The 17,551-nt window shown below is 34.7% G+C and overlaps 2 protein-coding genes across 4 annotated transcripts; one reads left to right on the forward strand and one right to left on the reverse strand.

The window, feature by feature from the left end:
• Nucleotides 1–542: 542 nt before the first annotated feature.
• On the forward strand, nucleotides 543–4,018 carry LOC141713633 (uncharacterized). 2 transcript variants are annotated; one of them, XM_074517136.1, is made up of 5 exons: nucleotides 543–838; nucleotides 1,278–1,367; nucleotides 2,280–2,323; nucleotides 2,926–3,211; nucleotides 3,517–4,018. In XM_074517136.1, the coding sequence occupies exons 3-5, from the start codon at nucleotides 2,303–2,305 to the stop codon at nucleotides 3,825–3,827; spliced, it is 618 nt and encodes a 205-aa protein (XP_074373237.1). In that variant the 5' UTR covers nucleotides 543–838; nucleotides 1,278–1,367; nucleotides 2,280–2,302; the 3' UTR covers nucleotides 3,828–4,018. The 2 variants fall into 2 exon arrangements, with proteins under 2 accessions (XP_074373237.1, XP_074373236.1); XM_074517135.1 differs by lacking the exon at nucleotides 1,278–1,367.
• Nucleotides 4,019–4,582: 564 nt separating this feature from the next.
• On the reverse strand, nucleotides 4,583–8,938 carry LOC141713634 (uncharacterized). 2 transcript variants are annotated; one of them, XM_074517138.1, is made up of 3 exons: nucleotides 8,800–8,938; nucleotides 7,446–7,801; nucleotides 4,583–7,167 (listed from the first exon to the last, which is right to left on the reverse strand). In XM_074517138.1, exons 2-3 carry the CDS (start codon nucleotides 7,790–7,792, stop codon nucleotides 4,749–4,751), a joined length of 2,766 nt encoding a protein of 921 aa, XP_074373239.1. In that variant the 5' UTR covers nucleotides 7,793–7,801; nucleotides 8,800–8,938; the 3' UTR covers nucleotides 4,583–4,748. The 2 variants fall into 2 exon arrangements, with proteins under 2 accessions (XP_074373239.1, XP_074373238.1); XM_074517137.1 differs by lacking the exon at nucleotides 8,800–8,938 and having other exon boundaries at nucleotides 7,446–8,637.
• Nucleotides 8,939–17,551: the final 8,613 nt, after the last annotated feature.

Raw genomic sequence — 17,551 nt, forward strand, 5'->3', positions numbered from 1 at the left:
ATTAACTTTCCGAACGAAGATGAATAATAACACTATAAGCAAGCTTCCTGAATAAATACGAACAAGATCATATCATTAAGTTTTTAATCGAAAAATTTATCGATACTACATTATTAAAAACCGAAATACTAAAATTTTTGATCGGTACAGTACTTATTTTTAGCATTTAAATTTTGAAATTTGAACTTATATATTAATTAATAGGACAATATTTTAAAATATAATATTAACCGGAAGGAACAATTAATAAATAAAGTGTTGGTGCGAGAGGTCAAGAGTTTGGTTTGAGTGGTGTGCGTGTAATCTAATTCCAAAAAAAGGAAACAATTAAGGGAAAATTACATGATTACAGATTTCGAAAATTGGAAGTATGCAATTGAGATACCAATTTACGATTTATCAGGTGATTTTTAAAAAATCGGATAATTTATCAAAAATTAATTAATCAAACAAATATTTTTAACCTGTTTTTGAGTAATTTATTAGAAAATCAGCCTATTTTTAGAATCATGCCAAAATAGAAAGTGTAGTGTAAAAGTGAGATATTATTACATTATCAAGTTGAGTTCTTGATCATCATCATCATCATCATCATCATCATCGTACACCTCCGATCTTGCCTGCTTCATGTCCGCATTGCCACACAAATCATCTCCTCTCCATTTATAACCCCCCAGATTCTTTTTTTAATATTTTTCTTAAACTTTATTATACACACAATCCATCTGTATCTATAATCAATCTCTCCCCTCAATATATATAAATCATTTGATAAAAATGGGAAAGAGAAAGAAATTAACTGACCACAACAAGACCCTTTCTCCTCCTTCTCCTTCGGGTATGTTTACTTTTTTATTTTTATTTTTATTTTTTAATTTATATTAATTTTGGGTTTTTTATTTTTTCTGATTTTGGTACTGATCATGTTTAATTCTTGTAATATATCATAAATTAACTTCTGGGTGATCAATGTATTACTTTTTAGGTTGTGGTTTGAGGGTGTAATTGTTTAGATACTTTTCGACTTTCAAGAAATAGTATTCTTATGGTTTCATGTAAAATTAAAGATGGTTTGTTCTTGAAATGATATAATTTGATGTTTTGTGGGCATTTAGGTGATTTAGATAACTAAAAGTTTATATCTTGTTGGTATTCGAATGTGGGTTTTATGGGAATTTGGGAAAAAGTTGATTTGCGTCAAATTTGTGGTAAACTAGATGGGATACCATGTTGAAGAAGATATAGGGAGTAGTTATTAGTTTTTGTTATATTTTCAGAGGGAGAAAGGTTGAGATTATCGTGGATTGCAGCTTGGGTGTGTTCCTTGACATGGTTATGAACATTGGGCAGGATTAAGGATAACTTAGGTAGACAACTAACTAGAATCTCGTTACGAGTGTATTGTTTACATATGCCATGACTATTTAAGAAATATTTTGTAGCCTTGAAATATCCATTATTGCACTGCTTACATAAACTTAAAAAGTACACCGGAATAGGAAATTTATTTTTTTCTTTGTTCAGGTTGCAATTTGTAGGAAAAATATTAAATATCTACATAGTTTTAAACTGCAAAAGCTAGTACCTTTTAGGTTTCCCAAAACAATTCAAGTTAGGTGTACCTGAAATCCTATTATAGTAATATTTTGTAGGCACTTTTAGATCCGCAAAACAATGGGTTTTACTGTTTCACACAGAATAACTTAATTTGCATCTAATATGATTCACAAGTGGTATAAATCCAACTGAAAAGAGACACCTTTTTAAAGAACATATACTGTGTATTTTATTAATTTTTATTATATCTTAATAGGGGAAAAGCTAAAATTTATTGCCGACCTAAAACATGAGTTTGTTCCTTGACATGGTCCTGAACATTGGGCAGAAATAAGAATCTTGGGTAGACAACTGCCTAAAATTGTTATTACTACTGCGTACATATGAGGAATCTTTTGAAGATTTGAAACTTCTATTATTCAAGGAATTCACAAACTTTGAAAGTACCCCGGAATAGGAAATGTCTGTTTTTCGGATCCACTCAATTCTCGTAAAATTTAAAAATTAGCGGTTTCTTACTAATTCCTTTGACGATTTAGCAGGACTTTACCAGGAGTTCTGTGCGCTCTAAAGAATATGACTTTCTATTTGGATAAATGATAAATGCTTAGAGCTTTTTTTTGTCTTACAACTCTTATTTTCTTTAATGTGACCGAGGATTTTATTTATTCAAAGTTGGAAACTTCATAACTCATTGCTCTTTATGACTTTGTGTATTGCAGAGTTTTTACCGTATTCCTCTCCAATGGATTCATTTTCAAATGAGGTTTGTCATTGAGCCTGTTTCAATTTTATTTAAAAAATATATTTTTCTATTCCGGTTTCCTTAAAATTTCCCTGTTCTTTCCTTGAAATTACCAAGTTCACTTTATTATTTAGGACTGAGGGACCGTAATTGATATTGTCAAATTCTATTCCCTTTCATATGTTCTTGTTGAGTGAATACATTAATATTCTCACATTAGCAGTGCGTAGTCTTCTTTAGTTGCATCTATTAAGACATAAGCATAATACACATTAAACTCATCTCCTAATAGTTTAAGGTTTTAAAATAGTTGGTAATTTAACATTATATGAAGGCCTTTTTGACTAGGAAGTCTCTTATTCGAATCTTGTGAACCCGAATATTTTCAGATTATATAATTTGGACATTATAGTTGAGTATTGCCCTAAATATTGTCTCTCAGTGATCCGTTCTTTAATAGTAAAACGGGCTTTCAAAGACATAAGCATGTCAAACATATTAAGCCTTTTTTCCAGTACCTTAGGGTATAGGGAAAGTTGTTTAATAGCACCATTTGGTTGGAAGGTGAAACAAGAACAAGGTCTAAGTCTCTCTCACGTGAAGTTTATTTGTTTTGGTGGTAGAAATCATCACATTCGGTTGGCACCAGTTCAATAAAACCTTTATCATCCATTATGGACATAATGGATAGTCCTGTGAAGCTACCGAGCCAGTCAAATGCTCATCACCACAACCGTACAATAGTAGTAAGACATCCACGTCATTACTATGGCCGTCAATACTCACGAAGAAACTCTCCTCATTATACTGATGCATCAAGCTCTCATGGAAAGGTTACTCCTCTACATAATGATAAACTGTCTTTCAAGTTGGCAAGGCAAGGAAATTCAGAATCCAGTAGGCATGCAGGTAAATTTCTTGAGGGTATTTTGCTTACATATCCATCTAATGCTCTTGCTTAAATTAAAAGATACTGAGAATAAATGAATATTGTGTAAAGCATCTGCGAAATCAAAACTACTAAGAGAGATGGTCATGATTTTTCGTGATGCTAAATTTATTTCTGTTGCAAAACTTATAACTCTTTTCTCTACAGTTCTAGTATCTCCTGTCCTGGTGGAATGACCATAATTCTATATATGTAAGATATAGTCATATAGATGATTGTCCTTGTACGTATTTTAATGTGAAATTTCGCTTCTTATCATTCCCAGAGGGTAGAGAAAAAGCATCTCGGAGGCCAGAAAGAATTAGATCTGGAACCACAGTAATGGAAGCAATTTCTGCCGACGTAATACAAATGACGTGTGGAATATGCCAGAAACAATTGAAAAGTAGATCGTATATATTTGGAAATACCATATCGACTAGTGACCTCTCTGTTGTGGCAGTTCTAGTTTGTGGCCATGTTTATCACGCTGACTGTTTAGAAACAAAAACAAGTTACGAAGATAGAAGAGATCCGCCTTGCCCGGCGTGTACAAGCTTCCTTTCACATATTGATACACCATGTACAGAGAACTAGTTGTAGAGATACTATGTACTAGAGAACTAGTTCTAGATATACTATGTACTTTAGATATTGATGTAGCAAGACATAACTTACTTAGGTTGTAAACTAGGTATCTGTTAAATGACACAACCATGTATATGTAATCTTGAATCTATAAACGATTATAAATGGAACGTGAGGCTGCTTACATATCCTTTGATAAATTGATAATGGGTGTCTTGTTCAGTATTTGCTGTAAATGCTACTCCCTCAGTCCCACTGGATTGTTTACGTTACTTTTCGGCACGCTTTTCAATGCTCATTTAAAGTATACTTCCGTAATATTTTTTTTTTTAAAAAAAAATCTGAAAAAAAGTTTTATGTTTAAACTTTTATTCAGATTTTTTTAAAAAAAAAGCATTATGAAACTATACTTTATTCAAACCTCGTATTTCCCTCAATTAAATTCTGCTTTTCAATATTTCTTTAAAATACAACTCCACAATATTTTTTTTAATTTTTTTTTTCTGAATAAAAGTTTTATGTTTAAACTTTTATTCAAAAAAAATTAAAAAAAATATTATGAAACAATACTTTATAAAAGTCTCAAAATACGTGCAAATAGTAAAGATATACAATCCAAATAGTAAAGATATACAATCCCACAGGACAGAGGTAGTATGATTCGACTCCTGGGCATAATTTTTTTGTTTTATACTTGTATCCCATTAGGGTTTAATGCTGGAAGTAATTTCACCGAGTACAATACCCGTTTCTCAAATTTATCATTGTCTAAAACAGAAACTTCAATATTTTCCGAAAACAATACCAGTTTCTCTAATTTGTATCATTGTCTAGAAGAAACATGACCTAAATAGGAAATACAATCCCAAAATTATTACTAAAATACATAACAATCAGAAACTAGCTAAACTTTGTATATGATCTATGAAGTTACAAAACTTTCTCAGTAACACTTACAATTTCTAAGGTGGCCTTGCATGACTTTTTATTGTGCCCCTCTTCTTTGCACCTTGTACAGGTAACTGTCCTTTTATCAACTAACTCTGCTTCTTTCAGTTCCCTCTTCTCTTGGGCCGCTGTCCTAGTGGGCACCGGGGGAAGCACACACTCGGTTGAACCTGGACCATCTTCATCTTCCGCATGCTTTACTCCCGGTACCAAGTTTATGGACTTTGAATATGTTGATCGGTAGCTATCAACTGTGAAATATTTGGAATAATAATCATATGAATTCCTACCCGTTGAAATGAAGACAGCGACAGCATGGCAGCATGGTTGCATTTTTTTCCATCCCAGGCAAGTGCAGTCCAAGCTATTAATATTTACCACATGGATGCTGTCATCGCGAACCTCAAATAAGGTGTCCGATGAGCACAAGACTTTCATATCACGTGCTTTTATGTTGTATCGTTGTAACCTTTGTTCATATGATGGTGTGAGTTTTGTGGACCACTTGCAAGATTCCTTTTGACCATTGTCCATCAACCCAGCCATCATACGTATTAGGGCTTCTATCTTCTGTACTATAGTTAAATTCCTCAATTCTTCCATTAATGTAATGTATGGCTCTGCAATATTTTGTGCTATATGGTTATATTGCTCACCCTTGAAAAACAAACTTGTCCAAAACTCCGGCTCTACTTGCATGACCCAGTCATAAGCTTTCGGACATATCTGTTTAATTTGTCCGGTACACTTCTCAAAATCAGAAAGCCTGGTGGCATGTGCAGCAGCCAAGAGATGGCCAGGCAATGCAGCCTTTCCATCTCCAGAGAAAGGACCCTTTAAGTCCCTTTTAAAGCTTTTCAGAAGATGGGGGATGGAGTAACCATGATGAGCATTCTCGAAAAAGTCAAGCACATATTTCTTGAGGTCCTTCTCTCTATCCGAAACAAATGTTAGGGATTGAGCAGATGAAATTGCATATTTTAACTGCTCTAGAAACCATCGCCAATTATCACTATTTTCAACATCTACTACAGCAAAGGCAACTGGAAAGAAACCATCATTCCCGTCGACTGCAGTTGCTGTCAACAAGATTTCTTGGTACTCTGATCGTATATGTGATGCTTCGAGAAAAAGAAGCGGGCGACAACCATTTAAGAAACCACAAACTGTTGCCTGAAACGACACAAAAAAGCCACGAAACGTTTTGTCATCATTGATGATGAACTTAGTGGAGCTACCAGGATTAGTCTTCAATATTTTTGCACAAAACCAAGGCAACTGATCATATGCCTCCTTATAAGATCCACGAAGTTGCTCTCGCGCATCCTCTATAGCCCGCCTTACTTGTGAGTAGCTCAATTCAATCCCAAAATCCCGCGAAATGCCACTAGCAATATCTCTCGTTTTCTGATTCGGAGAATCACGTAACCTTTCTTTGATGATACCTACGAACCGACTCCTTGCTAGGTGACCGGATTTCCAAGATTCACCTCCACATGTGTGCGTATCTTGAAACTTTTTAATCTCAAAAGGCTGATCAGTAGAGATCCGATATGCATGGATCCTCCAAGAACAACCATCAATAACACATCTGCCACTTGCACGATTAGCTTCATTCTTTTTCAATTTATATGCAAAACGGTGGGCCATAGCATATTTTTGTAGACAGTCTCGAAATTCTTGAACATTTTCGAACTCCTGACCAACACCTTTAATGATATCCCTCCAAGATTCAACTTCTTTATCCAACGGATGGTCATGAAAACCGGAACTTAAAGTGTGATTGTCACCGTCGGAGTTCCTAGGAGTAACATGTCGCCCACGCTTCCCATTATGGTTAAGATGGTTGCTCTTTTCCCAAGAACTTCCATCCCCGTCATCATCTGCAACAATCATGGGACCATTAGCACCAATTTTCCACAAGGCTGTGCGCCTTCGTTTCTTTACAGCATCTGCAGGAGTAGCAGACAAATCAATTTCATCCGAGCTGTGATGGATCCCCACGGCAGAAGTATTAGACTCTGGGACAGCAGAAGTATTAGACTCTGGGACATTCTCTGAATCAAAATTAGCCACAGGTTCTGCAGAATGGACTGAGGTAATAGTTGTTCTACTATTTTTCTTAGTGGCTGCAGGAAGAGCTACTACTACTATAGGGACATCAGAAGAAGGCTTGGGAGCAGAAGCTGCCGTGGTTTTTCTCTTGGCAACATGCTTAAAAGACTTTCTTCTCACAACATGCTTTCCACTGACTCGATTGGCTGCCGTTAGATCGGTAAAGATTGCTGGCTCAGAAACAGGCTCTACAGTCTCCACAAGTGGCTCGACAACATGCTCTACAGTCTCCGCAAGTGGCTCGGCAACAGGCTCTACCGTCTCAGCAACTTTTATACTAGTTCCCCTGAAAGCATTACACGTTTACTCATGTGCTTAATGCGCTAATGCAAAAAAAAGGCAATTTAACCCATTACCATCAAATATTGATAGAAGAAATGTTTCAGTTATTCCATATATCACGGGCAAACAGTACTACTTGGAACGAAAGAGTTATCCCATGTTATTGTGAGCAATTTAAGGACCTACTAAAGGCTAGCCAACTACATTTGTACCACTGATCAAAAGTAGAAACTAAAAGATATAAAGATTATTGAAAGAAAAAAATGCACTTGAGGTAGATACCTGCTGGCATGCATATTCAGCAAATCACGATTAAATCCTTGCTTTCCCATAACGAAAACATCTGTAGTTACTGAATTCCCATGAAAATTAAGCATTCTTTTCCAGTCTCTATCACTCTTTAGAGTGATGAGATTTCGCCTGTTTCCCGGAAGAAAGTACTTGATGGACATATCGCTATAGTCTACATCACAAATTTCAGCCAACTTCAGCTTCAAATCATCGAATAGAGTCTCAAGATTGACATTGACTGCATTTGCCTCTCCTCCGTCATATGACAACGACCCATCATCATTTGTAACAAAATCGCCACCATACTGGCATATTAATATAAGTTTCCCCCGCACCATTGCATAGATCTTCATATTTCACAAAATAAAACACAAGGTTAAAATCATGATCAATATACTTATATGGTCTTCAAATTATAAAATGGCTACATCATTTCATCGAGAATTGAGAGAGTTGCTAAGAGCAAGTCCACTGCGTAGCGTAGCCATATTTAGTACTATAGCTATAATATAGAAACATTATCACAAAATTCAACTCCAATGCATAGCTACCCTTAGTTAGATAATGAATACTTAATTGTATATTTATAGCCAAAGATAGCTATAGCTATCCTTGCCATCTCATTTACCCTTAGACGGCTAAATTCATAAATATACTAAAAGCAGAGCGCAAAGAGGTCCACTTTATATGAAATGAACGAGTTGAATAAAATGTTGCTTAAATTCGGAACAATTTGTTTGTAAAATGCAACTAGCATTACAAAAAAACACCTTTTGGTGGCAAAATATAGCAATGACAATTGCCGTTTTACATCTAGCATTGAACTTGCTCTAACAAATCGATAACAAATCAATATCTGAAATCAACAGCCAAAAATATATATAATGTGATCATCTTTTACAATACAGCAGTTAAAAATCTATAGAAAAAGTAATAAACTAAGTAGTGCACAGTATAAAAAATCGTCACTTTACACAATTCAAGTCTTGAAAACAGATTACATTTGAACATATATATATTTATATGATGACATGTAACAAATATGAGATTTTCACAAAAGGGTGACCAATTGACAAGTAAAGTTCAGTTCAGCAGCTAAATTCATGCAAATTCACATAATTTATAATTGTATATCAAAATTAAGAACAGAGAGAGAGAGAGTCACAGAGAGGGAGAGGGAGGGAGGGGGAGAGAGAGAGAGAAAGAGAGAGAGAGAGAGAGAGAGAGAGAGAGAGAGAGTCAGAGTCACAGAGAGGGAGAGAGAGAGAGAGAGAGAGAGAGAGAGAGGGAGAGAGGGGGAGAGAGAGAGAGAGAGAGAGAGAGAGAGAGAGAGAGAGAGAGAGACCTTTAAAAGTAGAAGAATTGGAGGGTTTGGAAAATTGGGGCAAAATCAGGAAGAGGCGAGCTTATAAATTGATTAACACAAACTAAAAGGATGTGAATGAAACTTAAATCATCGCACAAGGACTAACTTTACAATTTGTAGAAAATGTAGTGATTAATTATAAATACTGGCCAAACACTACTCTCACTCAATTTGATAATTGTTCAAATTATTCTATGAGATCCGATTTTTAATAAACAAAACATGATGTTTTTTTTTGACGTAAACATGATGTTTTTTAAGAAGTCTGATTTATAAATAATTTAATGAAAAATATAGTCCGAATAAATATGATATACAAACTCATTTTTTTGGAATTTATAAAAAATATAACTTTTTGTAATTTTTTTTTCCATTTCTCCAACTTCAAAAAATATATGCAAAAATACTATTTTATTTTATTTTTATTTTTTTAATATTTTATTTTTTAATATTTGCAAAAATACGTTTTTGCATAATAGGTTACATTTGTTTTAAATTGTACAACTGTTTTAGGTTGTATTTTAGATTGAATTATATATATATATATATATATATATGTATATATGGGTCCTAGTCCCTGACAATCGTGTGTCAGGGACCGTTTAAATAACACGCAATTCCAGGGGCGTCGGATCTATATTTCAACCGTCCGGATTGAAATTTTTTTTTTACCTTCCGCAATAAATATCCGCGGAAAGGACTTTTTCCTTTCCGCTATAAATATCCTGCGGAAAGGAAAAAGTCCTTTCCGCGGATATTTATAGCGGAAGCTAAAAAAAATATCTTCAATCCGGACCGTTGAAATAAAGATCTAAGGGTTGTGAAGTAGTGTGTTAGATAAAGTTTATTTAACACATGATTGTTAGGGATTAAAACCCTATATATATAATTATATATATATATATATTACATTTAAGGTTGTATATTATGTTAAAAATATGGTTACAAATTTGCATAACGTATTTTCATAAATTTGCTAGATTTTATAAATTTTCTTACTTTTAAAGGTAGTTTTTTCATTTTGTTATTTACACATTACGATTGACCGAATAGACTGAATAGATCAAATTATAAATACTATAATTTTATATTATATACATTTTACATTTATCTTAAAATTTTTAATCATAATTTTTAATATGTAATTATTTTCTACACTCTTAGTACTCTATATATCACCTTACTTTAATTATATTTTATATTTTATAATTTTTGGTTTAAAATTTCAATACAGCTTTTTTAAAAATAAAATCGATTCGTTCGGTCCAAAACCGAACCGAATTATTTCGGTTCCGTTCAGTCCGGTCCAAATTACAATTTCGGTCCGGTCCGGTCCAAGAGAAAATGGTAATTCGGTTTTTCGGTCTATTTGGTTCGGTCTGGTTTTGGACCGAACCGACCGAATGCTACGCCCTAGGGGAATGAAGTCGTCACGCTAAAACTCAAACATAATATCAGTATCAGGTAGAATATAATCATATGGCACACCTTTGGATAAATGGTGTGTGCTTGGTACGCCTATCATTACAGGTATCCTCTTGATACATCAATAGCTAAGGAGTGTCCTGTAGATACACCAGCAACTGGGGAAAGAACAGAAAAGAGAACATGACAAGTAACATATGCACATATATGCCAATGTGTACGATGTATTGCATACATGCGCCAAATAAAATGAAGTAATAACTGCGATAGGCCCGGTGAAGAGTCGTGTTGATGGGATCATTTCAGTAAACTAATAAGCTAAATTCTGTTAACGAAGGAATTTGGTTAACAAAGATTTGAGGTTCGCGGTCAGAATCAAGATCTGCGGTTGTGGTCCTTCGCCGTGAAAGTCGTCGGAGTATGGTGATTCTGATGAATTGGGGGCTGAGATCGATAGCATATAGAGTTATCGCTTCTAATCCCTTACAATGTGCCTACACACCTCCTATTATAGAGGATCAAACCCTACGTAGTTCTTGGAGAACAAGAAACCTAGATAGACTTGGCTTCTCATTCCGTGCCCCAATAGAAGTTGTCGAACCAACTTCCTATTATAACTCGAACATTGATTTGCTTTAGGAGTGCCCGGCGATGCGGCCTAGTCACAAAGGCCCAATGCTCGGTTACGACTTCGAAACTTCACGGATAAGGAAACTCCCCGACCGATGGATATCCTGTTGGTGAGACTGCGTAGATGTATGAACAGTTACGTGATAACTCGACATGAGAACAATACTAGAACAAGACAGGTTAATAATACTACGACTACACAAGAAATCAGAAGAAATGAAGACAAGGCAAATACAAAGAATCAAAAGATTAGAAGAAAGCTTGAAGTTTGTTTACAGATCACTGAAAGAAGTTCATTAATATGATCATGCCTCAGTGAAGAATAAGGTTAAAGACTTTCAAGATTTCAGAAATGATGCAAATTCAGTGTATAAGTGCTACCGGAAGATTTCAGTGTATTGGCATTAATTGAAGATAGACAGTGTTCGAAGCATATGAATCTGAAGAACTGAAGACATGGTATAGACAGAGGTTAAAGAAGACAGTTGCAGTCTTGAAGTTATACCCACTGGCAGGAGTTCATTTATATGTTCAAGCGTAGGTAAATAATAGTGAATGAAGTATTCAAGATTGTAGTAGCAATGAAGACGTTGTCTAAAGTACCAGAAAGGATTCCGGTGAAAGTACATTTGTTTATTGAAAGTCAATGTTTGAAGCGATGAAATTGTTGCAAGCTTAACAATGTAATCAAAGATATAATACGAATACCTGAATCGAAGCTAGTCGTCTGTGAACCAGTCCAGTTGCACTAGGCGTCAGTAATTTGTGAAAGGAATCTGAGTATTATCATTAGAAAGACTGTTAAGTGAGGATTCGTATCTGGATATGGTAGATATATGGTTTATACGAAGACTCAGAGAGAAGACTTGAAGACGAGACTGTTTAAGGGTTAAAGCAATCTACAGAAACTAAGTCAAAGTGATCACTACCTTGTAGTAGGAGTCACCCTGATCAGTATATTGAATATTAGAATCAATATTTTGGTATTACAGTTCAATATTTGATTACAGGAACTGAGCTTGACTTGGTACGAGCCTCAGGGAAAAAACAGGAGCAAAAATAAAATTCTAAGTGCATGTATGCATACAAGGGTCGCAAGTAACTCATGCAGGAAATGTTTCTAAGGCAAAAATTTCCCCTTGGTACTCTAGGTCGCAAGTAAGTCTTGCACTACTACAACAGGGGTCGCAAGTAACTAATGCATGCCAAGAAACTAAGTAAAAATCCTCCTCCTAGCTCCCTTGGTCGCAAGTAACTCATGTCAATATAATCATCATTCCTGTGAATTATAGGTGTTATTTACTAGGTGATTAGTATGTATATAACTGTTATTTATTAGCTGTAAATCTTTGACTTGTACCAGCTGTATTAGGCTTGATATAGGCTGATATTATGGGATATGATAGGCAGATTATAGGGGATTTTGTAGGCTGATTTCCAGGCAGATTTACTGGGATCTGTCGGCTGATTTGTAGCTCTAATTAGCTCTGCTGTACCTATAAATATAGGAGCTTGTTGTATAACTTTTTCATTGAAAGAAATAAGCATTTTCACACATATTTATCATGGTATCAGAGCTGATTATTTAAAATCTGCTTCTGCACTTCTTGTCCTACTTCATAATCAGTTTTTTTTTAGTCTGACCTTCTTGGAATTCATCTCTTGGTTCTTGTTTCTTCTCGAATCATGTCATTGGAGCAATCTAACAACTTTATTGTTCGTTTTAATGGGAAGAACTACTCTGCTTGGTCTTTCCAATTTGAAATTCTTGTCAAAGGAAAAGAATTATGGGGCTACGTTGATAGAACAGTTTCTGCATCGACAACAAAGAAGATGAACTTGCGAAATGGAAGGTGAAGGATGCTCAAATTATGTCTTGGATTCTTGGGAGTATGGAACCCTCCATGATTCCCAATCTTAGGCCTTACAAGACTTCTAAAGATATGTGGGGTTACTTGAAAAAAGTTATACAATAAGCTCCTATATTTATAGGTACGACAGAGCTAATTAGAGCTACAAATCAGTCGGCAGATCCCACTAAACCTGCCTGGAAATCAGCCTACAAAATCCCCTATAATCTGCCTATCATATCCCATAATATCAGCCTATATCAAGCCTAATACAGCTGGTACAAGTCAAAGATTTGAAAGAGATGTGTCCTAAGTCCAATCATGTATGATGATTTAAGAATAATTTTTATGTAATCTATTTTGATTTCATTGATATTAATAAAAGACTTGTTTTGGTTTTATTGCGGGCTTTATCTATTTAAGTGTTTAAATAAGATATACCATAGTTTAGAGTAAAGCTTTTTATGGATTATGATGAGATCATAATAATGAGACCTAAAAGATGATAACTCTAAACTTAAATATTTCCCGGTCGTAGGATTACTAACTGGTAATTAGTAATCCGCAAAGATCGGTACATACTATGCTTGCTTCATTATGAAGGATGTCTGTTCTCATAGACATTTGTGTGGTGACACTATAGCTAGTATATAGGTGCTTATTATAGAATAAGTTCACTGAACATGACTCACACAGCTGAACAACTGATGGAGTTCACTCACGTGTCAGCAGTTGTTCACATAGTGACAGTTGTACAAGTATCCTTAGACTCGAGGTCATCATAGTCATCTTGTGTACACTGAACTATGTTTTGGTTTAGTTCTTAGTCTCCAGGGAAAATTATAAGGGCTCTAATGGGTAGAGGAATTTGTACACGAAGATAGTGTATGATCAATAGAGGATCTACCCCTTCCAGTGAAGGAAGATAATGTTCAATGCTGATCCACTTATGCTAGTTCAGGAATCTCTGGCCAGAGTGAATGAAATTAGAAAGGAGTTTCTAATTTACATTAAATAGAACTAAGTATAGTGAATGGGAAAGCAAATGATTAAATAAGATAGGCTTGACACAAGTTCCATGCCTTGTATTTAATCGTGACATTGCAGGGTAGAAGGAATTGATTGTACGGTAACTACTCACTGAATAGGTTCTTGGTATTCTAAGCAGTGAATTCGTATTATCCGGATAGTCGCGATATGCTGAGAAGTATCCCTCACGATGTAGAATAAATATGATTAATTTATTAATTAATCATATTTAATAAATTAGAGAATTTATATAAATAATAATAAAATAGTTTTATTATTATTTATTTCTACTACCGGCTTAATATTGAACCTACAGGATCACACCATAAAAGAGAATGATTTAATGGTGGAGGAATTAATTAATAATGGCTGGTAATTATTTATTTGTGAAATAAATAATTAATTAGCAGATTTAATAATTGATTAAATGAGATTTAATTAATTCTTAATATTATTAATTAAGAATTTAATTTTGGAGATTAAATCAAGTGAGAGAATTATTTTTCTAAAGTGTTTAGAAAAGGGATTAATGATTAAAAGGTATTTTAATTATTAGTTAATTGGTTAATAAGAATAATCAATTAAAGGGTTAATAATAATAATATTTTATGGAAAATTTTCAGCTGAAAATTTTGCCTATAAATATACTATTATAAACCCTATTTACCTCAACCCAAATAATTAACCCTAATTCTAAAGTAGAACAAAAGGGAGACAACTAATTCTCTCAACCTCTTCCTCCTCCATCACATTGTACTCTTGGTGGATACCGGTGGAGTGCTTCACACTTGAGGAGCAGCTGCTAGGGATTTCCGTTCATCGTTCTTGGATCGCTATTAAAGACCTCCATCTTTTCATTAACGTAAAGCTTCTTAAGGTAAACATATTGAACTACTGCGGAGGGTTTCAGGTTTTTTTAAGATTTAAATTTACGTTTTCGTTGCGTTTATGTGCTAAAAACCCTTCAATGGCATCAGAGCTACTTGCGAAAAGTTTTTAATTCGTTTATGTGTTTAACTGTTTTCGATATATGAGCATGTACGTGATTCGCCATGATTTGATGTTGATATAATATGCTTATATATGTATGGTTTTGAATATATGATATTCATGTGAGTTGTATAATCATAAGATGATTATGTAATCTGTATATATACTGATAGGGTCTTACTCTATTGAGAACCTTTTTTTGGTGAGATATGAGATCTAATTTCAACCACAAAAATTTAAATATATTTTTAATCTAGACCATTCATTTTAAATTTTATCATCTTCCCCAAATATCATCTCTTACATCTTCTTTCTACTTACCACCCACCATTACCTCCAACCACCGACAACCACCATTTCCGGCCACCACCACCACCGGTGACCACCACTACCTCCAGCGATCACCAGAAAATCACCACCGGTAAATATAAAACTACCACCGTCAAATCAAAGATCACCAACGGACTACAAAAAAATCACCACCGAAAATATAAAATCACCACCGCCAAACTTAAAATTACCATCGGAAAACTAAAAATCACCACAAAAAATAAAAATAACCACCACAACCACCCCACTGCATCTCTATCCAGCCATGCTCTGACAACCAGAATAAAAAAATTCACTAAATCAAACTATCACAACCACCACATCACAATCACACATGTCTGTCATATACCATTAATCATTGCAATCAACCAGAAAATCACCGAATATCAAACTAAATCACCAAGAATCCTCATATCTGAACAGTAAATCAGCAAATCGCCTTTGTTTAGAGCTCGAGCAGAGCTTTAATGGCGTCTCGATCGCTACAGGATTTCTGCACATCAATCTCTTTCGTCCTAAGCATCGTCAATGATTTAATTGGAGCACACCGTCTTGATTTGAAGAAAAGTGTTGATGATGGCGGAGGTGATATAGATGTGTTGCTAGAGTTTAAGGTGGTGTAATGGTGATCGATGGCAGGGGCGAAGGGAGGGAGGGGTGGAGAGAGAAGATCGTAGATCCGGTGCTTTTTCCGGCGACGGTGGTGGCCAGTAGTTGGCGGCGGAGACCAATGGGGGCTGGTGAGGTAGGGGTGGGTGAAGAGAGTGTGTTGGATGAGAGAGATTAAAGATAAAAAAAGTATAAAATATAAAATGGGTGGTTGAGATTTAATGTAGGGATACAAATTATATGGCTGAGATTAGATCTCAATTCTCAATTTAATTGGGGTTCTCATTTGAGTAACTCCCTATACTGATATATACATAATTTATGTTTGTTCTAATTATGAGAGTCATATTAGATACGGATTCTGAATTGGCTGCTGCAGATTTGCTGAAATCTGGGTCTGGTGTCCGATTTACGCAAACGAATACCCTATTCCATAGGTAAACGAGCGTCTGAACAAAACTGATAGCTAATGCTATCAACGACTCGTCTGAAAGGCGTTTGACGTCGTTTACTGCCCGTAAATAGTGATTCTTGTTTTTCTGATTTGATTCAGATTTTTCTGATTTTTGTCATATTTTTTTTATGATTAGATCATGGATAATATGATATGTTAAGATCAGATTATGTAGTTTTAACATGCTTTTATGTGTTGTATAAGCATGGTGGATGGTTATGGCCTTTCGACCTTAGTGTAATGGTTTTGATTTTGGTTTTGGTTTTAAATACGACTTGCATGTCGTCAATCTTTGTAATCATAAATCTCGAATGTAACTCGAGTTATTCTTGTAAGTTCATTAGATTAGTTTTACTTACAATCATGTAATGTAATTGAAGACTTAAGAAGGCTATCCAATGGAGGTGATACAAAGAAGAAGACGAGGCATACAAGAAGTCTAAGCAAAGAAGAAGACTTATGTAATAAGTAGTTGTATTTAGTTCCATCACCATATTAGATTGACCTTGATCTTTATCATGAGCTTGATAAAGATCACATAGGATGGGCCATAACCAAACACATTTACTTTATTGCACTTTACATTTACTTGTTTATTTAATTTTATATATGAGATATATGCCTATGTTTACCATGCGATGATAGATTTAGGTGAACTTAAATCAATATAAGGCGTGCTCTAGAAACTCTAGAATAGGAATCGTTTCTTGCCTTAACAATAATATTATGAATACAATCATGAGATTTTTGTGTTTATGAAACACGTAATTAAATATGAATTTTCAATATTGAGATAAAGGATGATTCTATCAAAAGCAGATTTCTATCTGTAAGAAAGGGGTATTAAGTGACGCCTCTTGACAATGCTCCCCCCGATCTGGGAATCATCTGATTATCGATTATTGATTTGAAATATTTAATTTAAAAGGAAGAATCTCTTTATAATATGATTATGATTGTAACATAATATAATCCCTCTAAAATTAAATAATATCAAGTAGTAATTGGTCAATGACATAATGGGCTTGTGTCGGTCATAGCCTTCCAACATGGTGGAAAGTGGTTCTTCTTTTTAAATCATTGTTGTTTCGTGCTACAGCCGAGGGATTTGATTTCGAAATAAGAAATACTTGTCTATTACATAGAGATGTGTACATTGAATTAGAATCTAAAGGTCGTTACGTGCTACAGCCGTGGGCCGTTGGAGACTGATTCAATTGTACGAAATGTTGGGTTAGACTTGACTTAGAATATTGAGTTTGTCGTGCAACAGTCGTGACTCAATTATTCAAGAAGCTAAAGTTTTATTAGGGAATAACATAAGATGTAATTGACAAGATTTGTCTGTCTATTGAACATCACATGACGTTTCGTGCTACAGCCGAGGTTGTGTGATGGAATGTAGGATCCCTAT

Source organism: Apium graveolens, chromosome 3 (assembly GCF_009905375.1).
Source record: "Apium graveolens cultivar Ventura chromosome 3, ASM990537v1, whole genome shotgun sequence".
Lineage (NCBI taxonomy): Eukaryota > Viridiplantae > Streptophyta > Magnoliopsida > Apiales > Apiaceae > Apium > Apium graveolens.